This window comes from Rhipicephalus microplus, chromosome X (assembly GCF_043290135.1).
Source record: "Rhipicephalus microplus isolate Deutch F79 chromosome X, USDA_Rmic, whole genome shotgun sequence".
Classification (NCBI taxonomy): Eukaryota; Metazoa; Arthropoda; class Arachnida; order Ixodida; family Ixodidae; genus Rhipicephalus; species Rhipicephalus microplus.
The window spans coordinates 58,689,240-58,711,588 of NC_134710.1; the positions used below are offsets into that span (position 1 = coordinate 58,689,240).

Below are 22,349 nucleotides of genomic sequence, written 5' to 3' on the forward strand. Positions count from 1 at the left end.
TACCTAGTTGGCGCTGTGTTTTTTCCCCTTCTCCAGCTCGAACGGTCACCGAAAAGAAGATATGTGCATGCTAATAAATAATAATGCGCGGAGTTTTACATGCCAAATGCACGATGTGATTTCGGGGCAAGCCGTTGTGAAGGGCTTCGTAATTTTCGACCACCTGGTGTTTTTTTATCGTGCACTGACATCGCACAGTTCACGGGCCTCTAAAGTATATGTTTTGTAAGTAGGATGAACCAAAACACACGTCACTTGGGACATCGGGCGCTATTTCTAATGCTTTCCACATTCTTTTGTCCGCCTATGACACATAGAGTTAGAATTGACACGTACTTTACGAATTTAACACCTAACGCATACTAGTGATATATATTAATGAAATTCATCAAGAAAATTGCACTATCATGACAGCCGTGTGAACGGTTTCATAGCGAGCGCCCCTTTTCAAGCTGCTCTTAAAGTCCAACAGATGGTGACACTTTCGCCTGCGCCACCACTTCCTGGATTTTCTTTCGTTCTGTGCTATCCAGATTGATGCGATGTCCTTCCATTCCATTAAAAAAGGGAACTAAATTACTGCTATAGGGGCAAATACGCGACTCATTGAATAAGGCGAGAATGCCGACGGGAGTTCTAAATAGCTTACCATGCACCAGCTCATTCATTTCATTTTTTTATAATGACATGATACCTTCAAAATTTATGTCATTAAATGAAGATCATGAAGAGCAACTCATTGTTAGAAAGTTGCAATTACCTATTAGTAACACAGTCTCCACGATTCATTTACAAGATGAAATGAAATAAATTATCTGGGATTAGAGTCAAGTTGGCATCGTTGGGTGTCCAATCGTTATCTATATATGCTTCGAAAAATTGAATAATTTTGAGCCCTTGCCCTATTGGTAAAAGGTTGACAAGCGAAGCTTAGTGCGTGAGTGCGTGGTTGATTAACACAGCTATCACTCATACACTTGTCGCCTTCACGATCAATAGAATAGGGTTGAAGAAGTTTCTGAGCAGCTAATGTAATTAACTAATTGACAGCTAACATATATGATCATCGTTCCCAGTTTGTAACACTTATCTTTGTGTATGATTGTGGTGCCGAGAGTCGTCGGGTCTAGCAATTCGAGCTGATGTTTAGTGGTGAGTGATGCAAACACGTCATTATTTTCTTACGAAGTTTCGTACCTTTCGCCTTCTTTTCTAGGCTTGAGAAATAGAAATAATTCGGTCCTTACCTTTTCATTTAACGTTAATAGGCTAACCGTAGATGTCATTACTAGTTCGTGCATTTGACTCCAAACTGAGGATCACTGTCGACTTCTATATCTGTTTACCAGAGCTTTAACTAATACTCCCAAATGCCAATAAAATAGGATACAGTCTTAAAGCCAGCGCCTGTGTTAGCAGTTACAAACTTTTCGCCTTCAATTTTCATGCACTCAAACCACCCGCGACGTGTACGCTCAACGTAACAATCACATAGATTTGTCGATTAGTTCGCAAAACAGGTGCGCGAAACTCGTCAGTTGTCAGCAAATGTCAAGAAGAAGTATACGACCACTCGAAATCAGCAAAATCCCGACATTGCGGACACTTTGAAGCCAACGATGTCGAAATAGAGTGACCGAGACCGGAAGACGTTAGGAGAGAATAATCGAGTGAAAAGGAGGCTGATCCAGAGACTAACCCCCGCATTCACAAACGCCCCTCGACTCGACTTCCACCCTTTACTTGACAGAGTTGAGCACTGCGCCACCGCTCGACTGAAAATGACGCTGCGTTACTCAAGAATCGCAGCAGATTATCGCTGATATGCAGTGACTTGCCGTGCCTAGAGACAGCGCTTTCATCGGCTTTCTCAAGTGAAGGTGAAGTGTTGAGTGAAGGGACGTTCTAGAATACGGGGGTAAGCCGGCCTAAGCTCTCTTAGTCCGAGGTTCGAAGCCACGCCTTCTTACAACGAAAGCTGGTATAAAATCACAACTCGAGTCTCGCACAGCGCCGTACTTGTCCGCCGCTGCCGCCTCCGCCACCAGTGTCCGTAACCACAGAGAACGAAATTAGAAAAAGAACACCTAGCACCAATGACACAGTGGGGCTCGACTCCAGATCCGCTGGGTGACAGCCCAGTATCCTACAACTGAGCCACGCTGGTGCGTGAAACCCGTTGGCAAACTTGCCTTACGCAGGCTTGATATCGGGAAAGCAATTGCGTTAATACGACTTGTAAAGCGTTATAAAACAGGAAAACAACAACCATTCGCCGTACGATGCGAATAGCGTAATGAGTGTATTGTCCAAAGTTCCAACACATTACAAAAGCTTGTTCTTGTTCCATTATTAACTGTGGTGCATGCCCACTTCAGGCCTAATTCCTCATCGTCGTCACCCACTGCGTAAACCATTGGCACAAAATCCCTTGCAAGTGTTTAGCGGATACCACGCTTCTCAGAAGAATGACGAAATATTTGTAGCGAATGCTGCCCTACTTCCCAAACTTTTTTATTAATAATACCGTAATGGGTATTAAGCAAGTGTACTTGCAACATTTGCCCATTGAGTGTTTAGAAAAGGCTCTGAAAGGCCGCTCTTCTAGATTTTTCTGTGACAGTGCTGCGCCTACCACGCAGACCTGATGTTTTTTTTTTCTGAACTTTCAAACAGTTTGGAAAAGAAAGCCAGGCGAGCTACGAGTCAGGGGACCTTGAGAGCTCATAGGCGGTCAGGTGGTATTCTACAGTGCTAATAACGTGCCACACAACCCTCTACTCAGCCTCTTGAGACACGAATTACGATGCTATTGTCAGAAAGTTCGTGTGGCCTAATTCTAAGGCACCCAGTATTACATTAAAAAAGGAATCAGAATCATGCATTTCGAAATAAACAAAGGATTAAGTACATCGTAACAATATACAGAATGATGTCCCGTAGTCACAAACTGAAATGGGTCGTCTTGTGCATGATAACGTGGTCAATAATATATACAAAATGGCAATATGGAGGCTTAATAGTCACATAAGGTAATATAATACGAAAAAGTAAATCAACAAACAGCATTAACAAAATCATTCAAAAAAAGAAGAAAAGTAATGTGGCTAAGTTACCTCTGAACAATCTCGTGCCCTAGCAGCGTTCCACACATTAGCACCGCCGCATTTAAAACTCCTCCAATTAGTGTGGGTCCCAGGTCACTGCGGATTACAAATAAATGAATTGGCAGATGCTTTGGCACGAGCATCACTCGATGGACCAGTAATTTCAGTACTTCCCGAGTTAGAATACTTATCAGGGGTTAGATATAGGAAGTTCGCTATTTTTACAGATAGTTTAGAAAATATCACGCAATGAACAGATTATCAGCACCTCAAATTTCCATGGAAAGCCCAGTAGAGTCCGTCAAAAAAACTTCAAATTATAATCTGCAGATTCCGGTGCCGTGTCCCCCAATTAAATTTTTATTTACACAGAGCTGGTCTGACACTTTCCCCCCTTTGTCCGTTCTGCGAAGAATCAGAAACTATTGAACATTATTTCGGCTCATGTCGTAACTATGCATTAAGTAGGAAACGACTTTTAGATATTCCATTTGCGAAGCTTGGTTTAAATTTAACCACAGAAAATGTTTTAAGTTTTGGTGCCTCTGTTTTGGGAAATTGCCACAGAGATGCATTCGATGCGGTGTGTAATTTTATTCAAGACTCTAAACTTTTTTCAACATAAAGCCCACGTTAACAGATACCCCCTAAAAAAACGGGTCGAAAAGTAATTTTCAATTCTGGATAAATCCGTGATATACATAATTAATCGGGTTTGGCAAAACCAGCTGTCTGCTCGACACCTAAAATCAAGTTGTAGCTATTAGTGTCTACTTTGTTGTTGATTCTTTTTTCTCACTATCTAAATCTTTGGTTTCTTTCTTTTTTTTTAACATACTGTCTTCACTATAGAACTCCCCCAACCCCCCCCCTTTTTTTTTTTCGTTGTAAGCAATAATGCAGTTATCGTCCATATGAGACTATATGTTCTCTTGGCCAATCCCCCAGAGTGGGTATGAGCCATGGATTAAAGGATACAAACAAACTAAGTTATTAAGAGTAAGAAGAGTAGGGCGCGAAACATATTCAAAAATTAAAATGAAATTGCAGTGCAAAGGGATATGATGGTAGAAAAGAAGAAATGCAGCCGAGTTTTGATGAGAACGCGTATACCATAAATCATTTTCTTTTTAACGCTAGAGACGTGTAGATGAAATATAATGTGGCGATCAAGATCGACCATTAAAATCGTAAAATTGTTAGCTGAAGAGACAGTTTGCTTGTTGATGGAAATGTTTCAGTAAGAGTGAATGAATGCTGATGTGAGGAAAAGATGACATATTTGGCCTTATTATGATATATTTGAAGTTATTTACACAAAGCCTACACAATTTCAAAAATCTTCATTTAGGTAATTTATTAGCGTAGATAGGCAGTGACTAGAAATAAATATCATCGGGTCGTCAGCATATAAAATACAGTTAGATGAAAAAGGGCAAGGCGGCAAGTCAATAATATAAAATAAGAAGAGTAGGGGACCTGAAATAGACCCCTTTGGTACACGTGTGTTAGCCACTGCTTATTTAGAATAAAAAACAGCTATATCGACAGTTTGTTCTATCCTGTAAATGACTGCGGATAAGGAGCAAAGGTGGACTGGTTATTCTAAAAGCTTCGAGTTTTGCGAAAAGAATACAGAGAATAATAGTGTAAAATGCTTCGGAGTGGTCTATAAATATGACTGCTCCAAATTCACTTGGATGAATCGCCTTTTTGAGGTAACCGGTAAGTGTTATGTGAAGTATATTTGTTGAAAGCCGGAGAGAAAGCCGAACTGATTGGCGGAAAGAATATAGCTTTTATTTAAATTACTCGTGATTTATTTTTGGATTATTTTGAGTATGTTGCTCTAAAATAGAAGAACGAAAATGGATCTATAATTCTGTTATTGTGTCTCATCACCTTTTTCGGAAACAGGGATGACGCTACCACGTTTTATTTCACGAGGAAAAACACCAGATTTAAAAGCGAGGTTGATGACAGATGAAAGAACGTGAGCAATGTGTTCTACAATCATCTATTATGGTTAGCTTTCATATTATCAAGTCCAGGACTCGTGGCGTTAACTGCCTTGATTGTCGAAAAAACTTCATCTGTAGTGGTCGGGAAAAGAAAAAAAAGAATGAGGAAGCAGAATCAATAACACCATTAAAGAAGCCATCACATATTTCATTAGAGATATCTGCCAGAATACTACATACTATGTTGTCAAACACAATTCTTGATGTAGTGCTCTGGTTGCTACGGTTAAGGTACGTGTTTATTACCAATTTTTTTAGCAGTACGCGGTCGCCTACGTCGGAGCCAGGCGTGCCGCAGTGCCGCCGCCGGAGTCATGCGGCTCGCGGGGTCCCACTCCAAGCACCGCTTGAGGAAGTCCACGAACATTGGGTCGTCGCAACCTTTGAGGGCGCTTGACCAGTCCTTGGAGCCCGGAGGACCACGCAGCTTTCCGCGTCTAGACCGTCCCGCGCCTAGAAGTACGGCGCCGAAGGGTAGCGTAGTGACGCTGCAGTAGCGCGGGTAGCCCTTGGAGCTGATGAAGTTCTTGGCCCGCTTGGCCTGGTCGAGTAACTTCTGAGGCGGTGGGCCTAGCAACTCCATGATGCAGGCCAGCTGATCGGCCTCGTCCTCGCCGGGCAGGAGTGGGTACCCCGTGAGGAGTTCGGCTAGGATGCAGCCAAGACTCCACATGTCGATGGGCATGCCATACTTTGCACCCAGTATCACCTCCGGCGCTCGGTAAAAGCGCGACTGGATGTAGGAGTAGACGCGTTGGTGTTCGAAACACGACGACCCGAAGTCTATGACCTTGATGCCCAATCGACCCTGCTGTTTGAGCAGCACGTTCTCGGGTTTCAGGTCGCAGTGTATGATGTGACTGCGGTGCAGCGCGTCCAGGCACTGCAGGAGCGAGTGGGTGAACTTGCGCACCATCTGCAGGGAGAAGCCCTTGAACTTGTTCTTCTTCATCAGCTCGTACAGGTTGATGGACAACAGCTCGAATGTGATGCACGTGTGGTTGCGGAAGGTGAAGTGTTCCAGCATGTGGATCAGGTTGAACGTGTTGTCGCGGTCCTGACGACGCAGGAAATCCAGTATGCGAATCTCCTCCTGCGCCTGCTGGTGGAATCGCTTCTCGTTGCGAACCATCTTGAGGGCCACGTGTTGGTGCTCCTTGTGGTCGTACGCTTTGACGACCTGGCCGAAGGAGCCCTTGCCTATCACCTTGAGCATCTCGAAGCGGTACGCGATGTGGTCGTGGGGAACGTGGAGGTATGAACCTTCATCGTCGTCGTAGCCGCAGTTGTTCGGGGTTTCTGGCGCTCCCTGGCGCTTCTTGGCGTTGGCGCCTATGAAGTAGATCTGCGGGTAGTTGATGATCTCGTGGCGTTCGTACGGGCTCAGCTTGTGCATGTACATCTGCATCACCTGCTCCGGCGTGGCCACCAATGTTTTCCCCGCGCCGCCGCCGCCGCTTCCGAAAACGGCGACCGCTTTGTTGTCGGGCGAGTCGCCGTTCTGGTCCACGTCGAAGAGCTTGTGAACGCTCGACTGGAACTTGAAGCCCGTGATGGTCTGGCTCTTCATGGGTGGCAGCAGCAGACTGCGCCCGTTCGCCGAAGAGTTGTTGTTGTTGGCGGCGTTTTTCTCGATGTAGCCGGCCTCTGACGAAGGCACCGAGCCATTCATGTTGGCGATCAGGGACCGCGTCCGCGACAGGGGCATCGCTGTGCACTCCCGGGAACTCATAACTGCCGCTTGCGGCCGCCGCCAACCACCGCCGCCTGCTCCACCACCGCGCCACCGAACAAGAGACCCAGGCCTAGCGCGGACATGGAAGCTCGGCCGCTTCGGCTGCGCTACACTGGGCCACCATTATTGCCCCGGCCGCTGCCGCTGTGGCTGACCCCTGTTGCTAGGATGGACGGATGGATGGATGGATGGATGGATATGACTGTACCCTTTAGATCGGGTGGTGGCTAGCGCCACCAAGCCGTAATACCTAATGAACCAAAAGGTGGATTTTTTTTCCCTTAAATAGTCAGGTTGAGGATTTGTACTTTGCAGCGAAGTGTTCAATTTTCACTCGTGCCTTGACTTTAGCCACCAATCAGATAACCTCCTTCTAGTTAATTCTACCCTCTTAGAGTCTATTTTTCCCTCATTGTCCCTAAACTCCAGTGCTTTGAAAAACTCTGCGCCATCAACCTGAACTACAGGGTGAAGCCCTTTACAGAAGATCATGATGATGATGAACCTTCAACTTTGCTGGCACTCGCCCACAAAGGGGATCGGCCAAGAACCGGTCGGCAGGATCATCAAGTGTGCTAAGTTAGGCATTCAGGTAGTCTAGTAGCCGTAAATAATAACAATAGGCTAACAGGGTAATCTCTTTGTTGCCCTTATGTACTCGCACACAGCAGAGAAAACCTCCCTGTGGCTATAACGTAATGTAATCCCTCCGAAGGATAAAATTAGTTTCACGTTTATTTTTAAACCTAGCTTCTCAATTGGTTTTGGCATTTACGAATTCGTACTCTCGTCTCCTTAGAATGGCGAGCACTTCGGCATGCAACATCTGCGCCTGCGAGGAAACGCTTGAGCACATTCTATGTCATTGCCCAGCATACCAGACCAAACGATGTATTATGGAAGCCAAGCTCTGTCAGCTGGATTCACGGCCGATTACAGAAGAGAAGATCCTGGGACCTTGGCCGACGGCTTCCCATACGCGCAAAGCCACGAAAGACCTCTTGTACTTTTTAAGGACCACCAAACTTCACGACCGCTTGTGAAAGAACTGTGCGAGGCCGTGCTGTGTAGTCTCGAGCTGACTATTTATGCTTCTCTTTCTTACTCCTCTTCTTTTCTGTCTCTTTCCGTTCTATTATTCTCCTTTTCCCCCACCCCCCAAGTGTAGGGTAGCCAACCGAGCCAAGCTTGGTTAACCACCCTGCCTTTTCTCTCTATTTATCTCTCTCTCTTTCTCTCTCAATTGGCTGGACCAGGTATCTTTTCCTTTGATAAGCATTACGTTGACAGGATAAAAAGAAATGATCTATTGATTCCGATTCCTTGCAAAAGAGACACAACGGAGATGCTGTTAGTCCAGCTTTATGTAGGTAGTAATTCAGATGCAGAATTCTGCATCGTAATCTGGTGATTGTAATTTCTAACTGCCGAGATACACACCATTGCTTGTTCCAGCAATATCTTAGATGTACGAAGTCTCTGACTTTATCCAATGATAATTTTTCTATTTCTTTGTGCAAACAAGCCTTTCTATATCTGAGTGCTGTTACGTAGGCGAAATCAGGTAAAATAGGTAAGAGTGGTCCGCTTAAAGATGCTTTGGCTAACGAGTCTGCCATCTCATTTAGATAAATCCCGCAGTGGCCGTGTATCCATAGCAAGTGAAATTTTTTCAGGTTTTCTGGTAATAAACTACTAATCATACTCAATAATGTCAAATTTTTTGCTGTAGATAGTGCAGTGCATACTGACAGAGAATCGGTAAGTATGACCGCTTCTGATTCGCTTGCAGGAAGTTTACGAAGCGCTAGAATTACAGCAAATAATTCAGCGATGAATATAGGCGTGTAATCTGGTAATCGAGCTGAGAAATACCAGTCGAGAGAAGTACAAAAGATGCCTATTCCAGCCTTTTCGTTCAATACGGATGCATCCGTCGCAATAATCTTGTTTATGGACAGATGAGTCAAGTAATCGTTTAACCGAATATTTAAATATTGAAGGGGCAGTTGTTTCGCATTAGAGGGGAAAATATCATCAAAATTTTTTTCAAGTTTCGAATTAGGTGTCATCGTTATGCAAATCTGATAAATATATACATTGAGAGGCTCTAGCAACGCTTGGACGAACCTAATCTGAGGGGAGTGTAGTCTATAGACCATTGTGTTCCAAAGAATGCGGTTGGTTCTTGAATAAAAACGTATGAAGCTTGTCGCAGAGGCGAATTGTATATTTTTAAGAAAGTTTGAACTGTAAGTATTCTAAACCGAGTTAACAAAGGTGGAAGGCGCGCTTCCACATACAAAACATTATTTGCCACAAATTTTGGGAGTCCAAGACACAAGCGCAAAGCTTCTCTTTCTAATAATATTAATTGTCCCATCTTGTAAGCCGCGCTGCCTGAAAATAATACACACCCGAATTTCATAATAGGCCGCACATACATCTTGTAAATCATTATCAATGAACTCCTACGCAATCCTATTTTTCTGTTTCCCAATTTGCGTAACCACCCCAAGGCACGTGACGCTTTACAGCCAACCTCGTCTATATGGCTTTTTCAATTTAGCGTCCTATTATATACGATGCCTAGGTATTTCAGGAAATCAACCTGGGGATGAGCTCGGTACGATACATCAGGGAAATGTCGACACGATCCTTAAAAGAGAATGGCAGAAGCGCACTTTTTTTGACGTTCAATGACATACGGATATTGTCAAGCAATCCTTCTAGCGTGTTCATGTAATTCTGTAATGCCTGATACAATAAGTGCAGATCACTGTTTGTTGCGAAGAAAGCAATATCATCTGCATATACGTAAATTTGGATATCCTGATGAGTTGGAATGGAACTTAGTAATATGCTGAATAACACCGGAGATAATACTGAGCCCTGAGGTACACCTCATGTCTGTAGGCCCGCGTGCTCAGATTTCAGTGCACGTTAAAAAAACCCAGGTGGTCAAAACTTCCTAGACCCTCCACAACGGCGTCTCTCATGATCATATATTGGCTTTGGGACGTTAAATCCAACAAATCAATCAAATTGATTGCATAATTGCACCATTTCAACCGTTTTTTTTCCGCCTGTTAGCGGACCGCTACAGCTCTTCCTTCATCCGCTACCATTGTTCCAATTTGAGGCCTTAAAAAGGTCATGTGACGGTTTTGTGAGTACCTTAGTTCTCACTGCATGCAGTAGTAAATGTCGAAGAATGCAAAGAGTTATGGAAATCGGTGCACGAAAACTGTTGTCATTATCTTCAAATTTCGAAATTCAAGTAGGCGATGCCAAGAAACAGTCCTTTTTTTGCATTTCGCTCTCGCTAACGTCATAGGCCTATTCTAATCACCACGGGCGTCTTATAAGTTATAAATCTATAACGGAAGACTCGCCTCGTGGTGGCTAGATTTACTGCATACGCCCCTTACATGTTACCTAAAGGTAGCATTTACAGTGCCTGCAGTGGTGGCAATTGTGCAGCGCCCCTGGCGTCGTTCTAGAATTGATTTTAAGGTTTCATACTTTTAAACAAGATTTTTTTTTACAAAGGAAGTAAAACTAGTGCTTTAATGACTTTCGGCGTAGTCTAACTGGGACCATATGAGTATTAGATGCGACTTGCGGTGGCAAACCCACCAACAGGCCCGGCCAATGTCGTCACACCCACGTCAATTCAGATATCAAAAATAGTCACTGTGTGTCACTCTATCTCCAAATTGATGCAGTTTATTCGTTGATCGAAAGTTATCAAAGCGCCATTTTTCCCGTCGTCACTTTCGCAACGACATCGGTGCATTCTACACTTTCAGAAGAACCAATGAAAGCGACACGCTTACTTTTTCCCGCAGGACCTACAATGGCATAGAACATGGAAGGAGATCACTCCACTGATGTTTGGACATCGCGTTGACTAAAATCAACCCTGTTTTTTTCTCTTAAAAGGTGGATTTATACTTGTATTTCATTAAAATGTGCAAAAAAAAAGGCTTATGAAGCTTCTGGCGGCAAAAACAGGAATGGTCAGTTGTACGTAGTCACGTGACCACTGATTGGTGCAGGCGGCCGAAGATTTTTTAATTAGTATTTAACATTGTTCGTTTCATTGTAATAAAATATATTATGGCACAGTACTGCACATACGAGCTTGCGTTAGTGGTATGCATTAAAGCATGGTTCTGCATTTACGTGACGTCACGTAATGATCCCATCCCATGGATGCTCTTCAGCGCGTCCTTGACACAGGCGCAGGAAACTAAGCTTATGTCCAAAAAACAAACAAAAAACAAAAACCTCCTCTTATCAATTTTTTTATTCTTGTTTCTCATATTTATTTTGTTATTTATGCTTTAGCCATATGTTTTAGCCATATGTCGTAAAGCGGAGAGGAAGCTATCCTTCCTGAGGAGAAAATTGCGCACTGCACCATCACACCTTAAACTTAATGCATACAAAACGCTAAATATACCATGTTTAGAGTACGCCGATCTCATCTGGAGTTCTCATCAAAAGCACCTCATTAATAAAATATAAAGAATACAAAAATTGGCAGTTAGATTTGTATATTCAGACTTCTCGAGGCAATCCAGTTCTGCAGGCTTGCTCGCAAGGGCAAACTTAAAACCTTTTTCGCAACGCAGAATTATCTCGCAAATAAAATTTTTTACCAATTATATCATGGTCAATTCCGCATATCACGATCTCATTACCTGCTAGACCCGCCCAAACAATCATCGCGACTGAACCATTTCAAAACTATCCACCAACCTTTCAGTCGTGTTAACGCTCACAAACACTCCCTTTTTCCGTCAGCTATCCACCATTGGAATAGACTAGATAGTAACACTGTGTGCTGTAACACCATTCAATCATTTATGAACACAATACAGTGTGTCCATTTTGAATTATGAGCTGTTTGACATTGTATCTTCTTTCTTGTAATTTCGTTATGTATTTTCTTTCGATGCTTAGTATGTATTTTCTTGTCTCCACTCCTGCATAGGCCGTGAAAAGACTGCAGTATGTTCAAACGAAAAATAATTACTTAATGTCCTCTAGGTAGCAAAGAGTAGGATTGAAAACAAACTCTTCAGTGGATATACATTACTCAAGGAAGGTCACACAAAGAGAAAAAGAAAGAAAGGGAGAAGGTTCGCAATAAATTGCACAAATATAAATGAATAATAGAAAATTTTCTACCGTTAAGCCGCAGTCTCAACTTGAACTGTGCATATGATTAAAATATAGGTCGTCACAACCCATTGAAGGTCTGCAATAAAAATTACGCAAATCACGAAGCAAACCATTTCTAATGGACCAATGAAAGTAACAGTGGGTGATGAATAGTCGGCAAAATCTTTTTTTTTTCTGCACGAGTAATGGTCCTCGTTTAGTGCTACAACCGCGCACTACTACATCGTTGAACTCCAACCAAATGTTTTTTTTTTTTTTTTCGTTCAGGCCGCGTGCCCTTCTGTTGCCAACAGCCACGCCCGCCGGTCGATTTAGTGAGAGCCCCGATAAGGAACACAAATAGGGATGCGCAGTTTTTATTCATTCTTTGTTCTTTCTTTAAAATGACGATTTATAAGACGAGCTATAGGTTGGCGACCTCCGCTGTATGACAACGTGAGTTGGCCCTTGTCGTCGATGATCTGAACGATGTTTTTTTTTTTGTTTTTTATTCCCTTGAGCACGATCACATGCACTGTGAAAGCTCAATTATGCGCGACAATAATATTTTCAAACGAGGTAGCTGCTTTTATGTTTTCCTTGACTGATTCAAACTTGTTCTTTTCTTTATCAAGCCCCGCCGCAGTGGTCTAGTGGCTAAGGTACTCGGCTGCTGACCCGCAGGGTGCGGGTTCGAATCCCGGCTGCGGCGGCTGCATTTCCGATGGAGGCGGAAATGTTCTAGGCCCGTGTGCTCAGATTTGGGTGCACGTTAAAGAACCCCAGGTGGTCGAAATTTCCGGAGCCCTCCACTACGGCGTCTCTCATAATCATATGGTGGTCTTGGGACGTTAAACCCCACATATCAATCAAATCTTTTCTTTAAGAAAATTACTATTGCTTTCGTCGTTATTGATGCTTAGTTTACGTACCCGTACTGTGTATTCTACATTCGTCACCTGTTACCAGTGTCCGGTATTTCAGCTTGGCTGGTTGCAATACACTACTGGAAATTCTGGAAGCAGAGAGGCCGGCTGACACGGCGTACGATTGACTCAAATGCCGCAGTCTTGGCGCGCTCCGCGGCCGACCCTTGAGTGCCGTGTTGCGTGGGGTACGTGTGTTTCTTTTCGATTATTGGAAGCAGTGAGTGCATGCTTTTCTCTCGTAACTACCTCGCTGATGTTCATTACGATAATAACGGCACTTATGACGTGTTTCACGTAGATTCATGCTTCAGCACTAATTGGACGTCCCGTGAGTACCGGAGTGGTCAACGGGGAGAGTTGATGTGTTTCCATCTTGAACAAAGCTATAGCACGACAAGGAGCGCCGTACTCTGCCTTTCTTTTCTCGTCCTCGTTCTTGTCGCACTAGCATTCGTTCAAGATGGTTGCATGTTTGGCTGTTTAGTGATCATCTTTCCGTACCGCTCCTTAGAGCCTTAATTCCTTGTGTGGTTGCCTCATTCGCTATGAACAGAGAGAAATATGAAGAGAGTGCGGAGGGAGCGGTTGCTGAAGGCAGTTTTAAAGAAAATGACCGCTTTATTAACTCATAAAATCCCAAAAGGCTGCTCTTCAGTACGTGGATGGAGTAGACAGAGCTCAATGAGTATAGTGCTTGAATATTGACTGCGCATATTAGTAAATGTCCTCACATATTGCTCTTATGAAATGCACTCACCTGGAATTGGACAGTTTAAGCGTTTGGTTACATTATACTATGATGGAGTCTTTATAGAGTTAACGTATACATTCTTAATGTGGGCAGAAAAATCCACGCCCTTGCGTTTTCTGAGTTGTAATGACGTGCCATTCCTCTTCTACTGTTGTGAATACACAACACAATTTCTATTAAACTTCGTGCTCGATGCGAATACCGCTTAGTGTGAAAAAAGCCTCTTCACTTTGTAACTTTTTCAGCGGTAATGAAATGCTCTTTTTTCGTGAAATACCTTTATTGCCCGAGTCAGCAATGCCATATACTCGTGACATTTCATTAGGACACAGACTTCACTCCTGAAGTGATAGAACGCTGGTTGTAAGGTCGCACTGGCATGACCAAACATCCTATGTTGTGAAAAGCAGCAATAAATAAGAAGACAATAACTGAGTGAGTGAGTGAGTGAGTGAGTGAGTGAGTGAGTGAGTGAGTGAGTGAGACTTATACTTAATTCGTGCGCACGCTGTTCACGGTTTACTCGACAAGAATAATGAAGACAGAATGCGCACTCTCGAAAAAGCCCAGCTGCCTGTGATAGAACGCTACAGAATGTTGTAGTCGAGCCCCACCGGCGAATGTTACGTGCAAGGACACTTCTTTTTAGTTCGCGATCCAGGCGTTTCAGCTGGCGGAAGACGCGCATCTTCAATGCTGATCCGATACAATGGCAACGAAACTCTTTCTGTCATTGTGCGTTCGAGCTACGTGAAACCAGAATCCGTGTAGGTCCGAAGCAGACACGCCGTCGGGGTTTTTCGGGGTCCTTCCAATGGTTTTTTTTTTCAAACTTAGCGCGCAAAAAAAAAAAAGTCATTCCTGCCTGCCATTCGGCTTCCTGCGCCCTTTCTTACTCCTTCATAAATGATCAACGGAGTGAAAAGCGGCTCGCGCTAGCTGCAATATTCAACCATTAAAGAGACTACATTGCTCACTATGCACCACTTCTGTTTGACGATCCGCCCCACTTGAACGAAAATGGAAATATAATATTTTATTATACGTGCTTTACGTAAGCGTGGACGACTCAAAATAAAGTAAAAGCTAATAGTGATATCGAACCAGAAATATTGAGCAAACGTAAGAACGAAACTAATTAGTACACGCGTAGTTGTTGAGGCTTACTATTTTCTGTAATATGAATGAACGAACCAACAAAATATCAGTAAACATCCTTCGCTGCTTCTGGGTTCACTTAAGTATACCCTACCAACAACTGCAATGGCTATTCGACAATCCCAATATCTCCTCTCTAGTTTGAACAACATGTATGACCCCGCGCATGGCTTGGGTTGAACGAGTCCCACAAGTAGTGCAGCTGAAAAAAAAGCACAGCCTATTCAAGCAACAAAATTTTTTTGCCATCGTTTCACAAAAGGTCCGGTGTCGGCATCGGCGTCGCTTGCTGTAAGCGTTTCGAAAATTAGCGTCGTTCGTGCATGGAAGCTCAAGATGGATGCAAATATAAAAATAAAAAAAAAGATATTTCTTGCATAGTTCGAGGGGAAATTGAACCCACGACTTTTGCGTGACAAGCAGTTATTCTGGCATGGAGCCACGTCGATACTTCATTCTTCAAAAAAAAAAAAAAAAAAGAAAAGAACTGTACGAATGTCGTGCAGTAGAAGTCCAAAGTGTGTCCAACGCATGTAATGTGGCCTGACAAAAGCGTTTAGAATAGCGCCAGGAGTCAGAAGACGTGAATTACGCAACAATCGGGGTTGGTTTAAACTATCACAAATTAGAAGGCGCACAAGCATGATTAATTTTAATTATCAGCAACAGCATCAACGAAGCATTCAGCTGGCATGTGTCGCCTTACTAGCGGGTAGTTCAGCCATTCGCAAAAGGAAGCATTATGGCGCAGTAGACAATTGGAAACTGTATTTCAATAGGCATTCCAGGATAGTTCGAAACGGCTAATGTTACGTGCGCAGACGTTATTTTCCTTGCTGCGCGTATGAGGCATCCACCGAGTACCGAAACGAGGCGATCGATTGAGAAGGCAATGCACACGGGGCCCGATTGCGCTATTGCGGCCTGCTCACGAGCATCCTTTCTCTTTCTTCTTCTCTTTTTCCCTTTTATTTTTGAGCGAACCTTTTCACCCGCACCCCGCCGTCGAAGCTCCCTGCGTCGGACAAGCGCGCCGAGCAAAACTTGCAGCTGGAGCGCAGGCACGGCGGCCGACCGAACGTCACCGAACGTAGCTGACGCTCTCCCCACCCGCTTACCACCTTACCGCCTTCATTAAAGCCGATAGCGAGATCAGGTGCGTCGTCGTTTGCGTCCAGTTTCGCCATCATCGATTGTATTTGTGCACGGAACAACTGCTAGCTTCTTATTGCACGCACCAATCCCCGACTTTCTGCACACTCAACTGAAACAGCCTTGAACAACTGAGCGACTACACAGAATACTCGCAGTGCTCTTCAGCGCATCCCATTTCTGCGTTGCACGCTAAATTTCCTTCCCCTCTCCGCCCCGACGATTTCTGTTCTACGAGCCCCACTCCTGCCGCTATCTACGCGAGTTTTCACATTCCGAGCACGTTCCGTCTGGCTCAAGAAGCCGGTTTGACGGCCATTCCACCATCGTTTACGAAGTCGCTTCTCAATTCAGTAATTTTGCACTTCAGTGTTGCCTTCATCGAATACAGGCAGCGCGCCTCAGTAATGTGCGCCAATATGACCTAATCGCGCCATTGATAGACCCCGTCGCTGTCAATAGAAACGTCGACTCTCAGCGTGCATTTCTATTTCGCAGAGTCTGTTCAATGTAATATTTTCATATGAGACCTTATTTTTATGCAAGTTATCGGTTTCTTAAGTTCATGATAGATACAACACTTTAATCCAGAAAGTATCATTCTACCTCACGTACAAAATTTATTAGATGGTGAACACTCTTCTGCTGTGTGAGAGTTAGTTCGTTCGCTTTTGTTCAACGCGCAAAAGAAATCACTCACGGAGACCACTCCAAACGTACACTTCAAACACATCCACCTCTATTTATCACGTAACTGCTACAAACGCATGTTAACTGACTGCTGCCTTTTAAGAAGCAAGACCGTGGTTTTAGGTTCGTGATAGTAGAGTTCTAACGCCGAAAACAATAGTGGTATAGTGAGCCAGTTAAGCGCTTGCTTTACTTTTTTCCCTCTTCCAACGTGCCGTTTTAGGCACGAACCATCTGGGTGACTACTGAGAGTATGCAAATCAGCCGTTCTATAGGGAATTCCATCGTTTTACGGTAAAAAAAAAACATTTGAGTTATGCATGCACGGCATACACTGAAAATCACTGCTTGGTTAAACACCCGCATGATACATTCAAGTAATTGACGCTGTTGCTATTCAAATTTTCCTGGCCAGATTGGGCGAAGGAAGCGTAGCACCCAAAATAGTGCACCTACAAAGGCCTCAGCTTGGCACGTGTACGACGGCACTTGTGCGGGCACACAAACTTAAAAATGTGACCCAAGAAAAGCAAATGCGCGCGATAAAGAGAAAATAAATATTGTGAGTTTCTCCTACTGGGTTCATTTTAAAACTGTGGTTCCGCACATTTTAGGTGCTCCGTACACACGATCTTGCGGGCTGCATGTGGATGGGTGGTTGGGCGTGTACTCCATTAATCCCGCGAGCAAGAAAGGGAAAGTTGGCGCCGCCAGGGGCGTCTCCATTTCTCAGCAGCCCGTCGTTGCCTCGCGGAGTTACGGGTGAGGGGAAGGCTTCCACCGGCGATCGCCTTTGACGGTCCGGTCACGTAGGATCATCGGTTCCGCCGGCGGTTATGGGACTGCAGAGACCGCTTCGGGCGTGCTCTCCGCTGGGAAGAAGCTACAGTACCGCACTGTGCCTTCGCTTTGGCACCGTCCCGAGGCGCGAAGTGGGCGGCCGATGGTACGTTGGTAAAATGTGAATAAAGGAGAGACACGTCGGCTCAGTTCTGCCCAGGTACGGCACGGCGGCCAGAGTCCATTCGCTGATGTCTTGACGCAGCGAGAGGGGGCGCTGCTATCTCTCAACAGGGCCCTGCACCGCGCGATCTAGAATTTTTTTTTTTTTTGTCTCGAAGCTGCCGCGTCCCCACGGCAACCTTATCGGGGAGGCCATTGTTCCCGCCTTGAGGACTGCCGCCGCTCATAAAACACTGCCAGAGTTTGCGACGCGCCAACCTTCGTAGCCTTTCTATTCTGGACGTAAAGCCTCCACTTTAGCGGTGCCCTTTGAAACAGAAGGAAGCTTGTCAACCTATATTTTTTTTTTCTAGTTCTGACTTTCCCCCGCGCGATACCTAAGCCCGGGTCGCGTTAAATCTGCTCGGACGTTGTATAAAGTTGTATCCAAGTTGTATCCATCCATCCATCTCTCTTCCCTTTGCTCGTTTGTTAAGGCGTAATGAGTCAGCCTGCATTCTCCCGGGGTTGAGCGATGGCGAGTGTGGTGACTACACGTTTGTCACTGCAGGGTAGACAGAAGGAAATGGAAAGAGTGAAATACATTTACACTGTAGAAAAGAGTAAAAAATGGTATGCCCATTTTTTTTATCACAGGTGTATTAAAACAGCAGATATGATTATTCAAGTGTCACAATAATTTTAGTCTACGCATCGCTTTGTTGTGCCAGGATGTGGTTCCTTAATGCATTACGCATACCTAATGAGGGATCCACTGGTTCCATAAAAAATGCTGTTTTCTTTTTCCTCCTTATCGGCGCATAAAGATGAAGGGAAACGCAGTCAAAAGGAATAAGCATTCTCACTGGTCAGTCAATCGCATGTGGCGATACGTCACTCATTTAGCGGTCACGGTAACTCTGGTATCGGTACTGCGCCAGAACGAAGGAAGGAAGAATAAGAAGACAGAAAGGCGGGATCTTCCCTGTCTTTTTCTTCTCCTCTCCTTCGTGCTGGCGCTGTACCGATACCGTTCAATGATATCAACGAATTAGCCTGCAAAAAGGTCTTACGCGATAACTCTGTGCCTACAGAGCATAATATTCCCCACGTGCACAGCTTCCAGTCAGTTTGTCGAATGTACTCTAGAATGATTATGTACTTTTGGAAAGAAGCTAAAAATGAGTTTCCAACTTAAGGTAATGTAGACGTTATCGAAGGTCCGTCAGTGAGAGCTGGATACGAGAGTTCGAGATGACCGCGTTGGTCAGTAACTGCAGGGAGCCAGCTGTGACCTTGGATGATCGCGCAAACAGAGCGTCGCGCCGCGTTGACCAAGGCCTCCCTCGCGATCCTGCACGACTCGGCTGTGTCTCAGCTTGCGGATCAAGGCTGCGCGTGGGCATCATCCCCCGCACAAATTAGGCGTGCTGCTTCTTTGCAAATATAGCATCTGCTGACACTGTATGACGCTTGACGTTACTACTGAGCCCAATACCATCGTAATTAGATTAAATGCTGTCACTTCGTGAAATTATCCGCATGAGACATGCGCTTGGCTATGTGCAGAAACTGTGAGGTTGGAGCTGCTTGTCATGCTTGTGGGTATGGTAATTATTATTCACGCTCGTTAGCGCCTCATATTATTATTATTATTATTATTATTATTATTATTATTATTATTATTATTATTATTATTATTATTATTACTCATGCCTACTTGTTTCGAGGTATAACGACGAAAAGGGGTGAAGTGTCCGGCATGCATTGTACATGGTAAATGTCCCAGCACCGAGCATTTGGCGGACGAACTAAACACCAGCCTCGTAGCGTGTCTTTCAAGTTCTTTTTTTTTTCTTTTTTGGGCGGGTTTGACGCTTCGTTATCGAACGCAGCAAAATTAAAAAGAAAAACACACAAGGTTGATACCACGTTCCTGCTTTCGGAAACCTCCCAGTTATGACTAGCAGCACGACTTCGTCAATGTACTTTTGTAAATAGAACCTCTGCGTGCATGCATAGTCATTCAGTCAGTGTGCAGGCTCTGAACGAGAGGCCAAGCATTCTCTCCGGCGCAAGTTTAAGATGAGTTTCTATGAAAACGCTATAGTTGTCATTGCATACAGTCAGTTTTACTTACGTTATCCACGCCTAGTTTATCGAAAGAAAACAAGCTCTGCGTTTGTAAACAGAGATAGCGTATGTGCCGTGAATTCAACTACAGGCAGCGCGTTGGATATTCATTAACGAGCAATCATATAAATAAATTATCCGGATTCGGGTATTAATCTTGCCTTTGTAAGATGCCGCCACTTAAACTCATTCTAATTGGGTTAAATTACTTGCACGCAAATCACCTCGCAGCTAAAGTGACTCTAGCGTTGTCGTATGTTCTGCGACACCACGCTCTAAATAGTGTATGCAGACATAGACGGGCGCTGGAATCCCGTTGAGGAATAGGAAGGGGGGGGGGGAAGTTTCATCGCAGCCACCACCTCCCTCTTATGTCAATGTATGGGGCTCACTTTGCACCCCCCCCCCCCCTTTTCTTATGTGACTTTGCGTGCGCACGCCTTTGTATGCAAGAACAGATAGTTGGTCCATAAACCTCGGTCCTAGTCTCAGATTTAGTCCATTCAGTACTCGCCATTTTGTACCCGCAGATGCACCTCGCTCACGTTAACGGTGCCTCATTTATGACAAACAGGCTACAGCTGCAGGCACCAGGGTGTTATGGTTGCAAGGCTGCTGCCACCCAGGTTCACTTGAAGCACATCGATAATTCCTAACCTCTTCCAAGATGGTAGCCAGCGCTCATCATCTTCATCGTCATCATCACTCTCCGCCTGTGCTATAGTCTATTGCCGGACAAAGGCCTCTGTCAACGATCTCCAGTTTTCCTTATGTACTGTGCGAGCTTATTCCCCTTCATCCCTGTGAATTTCCTAATTTAGTCGCTTCAACTGAATCTTTGCCTTCGCCTACTGCGTTTCCCATCGCTTGGTAGGCAGTCTGTAATTTCTCTTACTTTCCACCAGTTGTGGACAGCAAGAGGTACGCATTACGAGACCAGCCCAGGTCCTTTTTGCTTCGTGTCAGCAGGGATATCTGCAACTCCTGTCTGTCCTCTTACCCATTCTACTGTCCCCCGATCTCTCATTGTTATTCCCATCCATTGCACGCTGCGTGGTCCTCAGCTTTTGCTCTGGTTGTTTTGTTACTCTCCACGTTTCAGCCCCATGCGTCAGCACTGGCCGTGTGCTGTGGTTGTATACTTTTCGCCTTAATGATAGTGGCAGATTTCCTTACATTATTTGAGAGTGCCTGCCGATTGCACTACGGCCCAATTCTTTTTATCTGGTAAATTTTTTTGCGATGATTATTTTCTTCCATGAGTAGCTGTTAAGGGCATACATGTTCTTGTATACACTCCAATGTATGGTTTTCGATTTAAACTTCGTTTTGCTTCGCCAGGTCAATAAACGTTATCTTTGTTTTCACCATATTAATTTGGAAGCCCAGCTTAGTACTTTCTCGGTTTATTTCTCGGTTTAATTCGTTGCTATCGTTATTAAACCGCACGACAACCTTGATTCCCGTTTCCTCCCAGTTTAGCAGCTTAAGCACTTCCTCCAAGACGGAAGTATTTAAGGAGTATGTAAATTCCATGTTAATACCTCAGCCGATATCTACAAAAACTCGACCGCTGCGTGAATTCTCAACAAAAGAGCATGACAATGGGATGCTATTGGCCACGAGATCCGGCAGAGTCGCCGCCTGGCGGCAACTGGCCGAAATGGCGAAGTGTGGATTACTCCGTGCGTCGTCTGCTAGCCACGTCGTGTTTCTATGTGCGCGCACGTCATGCACGTTCTCAAAGTGTCGTTTGTCCGGTCAAGTCAGCGCGAGTGTAACTGTTTCTATGTATGCCTGAAACGACGTGCTAAAGCATTTGGTCTTGCTCGGCTGCTAATACATTGTAGTAAGATCAGTGAGTGCAACTTTTCAGAGAGCTGTTTTTTGTCGTCGTACACTCCATTCACCAGAATGATTTCAGAGCGCCGCTTTCTCTCTCAAGCAGATCGCCAAATGCTCTTGGTTCCTCCTCTACATGAGCAGTAATAAATATTGTGTGAATGCAGCGTTTTATTGCGACTCGGTTGTAAAAAAAAATACACACTATATTTAGGTCATGCACTTGCGCGCTGTTGATAGGTGTACAACTAGGACACTTTAGTGACTGTAGTTTATCGATCATGCGAGGACCCTTTGTTGTGTTTATCAGGCCATGGTACCACTACATAGAAATATTACTATCACATAAACTGTGACACACCGGTACTTGAGCCCCGCCGCGGTGGTCTAGTGGCTAAGGTACTCGGCTGCTGACCCGTAGGTCACGGGTTCAATTCCCGGCTGCGGCGGCTGCATTTCCGATGGAGGCGGAAATGTTGTAGGCCCGTGTGCTCAGATTTGGGTGCACGTTAAAGAACCCCAAGTGGTCAAAATTTCCGGAGCCCTCCACTACGGCGTCTCTCATAATCATATGGTGGTTTTGGGACGTTCAACCCCACATATCAATCAACCACATCGGTACTTGAACTAAGTTAAAGCAGAGTTACCGTGCGCAACCATGTGCTTAGATTGAAGAACGATTTCAAGAGCCCAGATATGAAAATAATTCAGACGGCA

At 44.6% G+C, this 22,349-nt stretch overlaps 1 protein-coding gene across 1 annotated transcript; it reads right to left on the minus strand.

Annotated features, from left to right (window-relative positions):
* Positions 1-5,255: 5,255 nt before the first annotated feature.
* On the minus strand, positions 5,256-7,017 carry LOC142776858 (dual specificity tyrosine-phosphorylation-regulated kinase 2-like). Its single transcript, XM_075881200.1, has one exon. It carries the CDS (start codon positions 6,858-6,860, stop codon positions 5,355-5,357), a length of 1,506 nt encoding a protein of 501 aa, XP_075737315.1. The 5' UTR covers positions 6,861-7,017; the 3' UTR covers positions 5,256-5,354.
* Between the last annotated feature and the right edge of the window lie 15,332 nt (positions 7,018-22,349).

What these genes read in the sequence shown, in the direction of transcription:
- LOC142776858 (XM_075881200.1), bottom strand. Translation starts at nt 6,860, where the DNA reads ATGAGTTCCCGGGAGTGCACAGCGATGCCCCTGTCGCGGACGCGGTCC.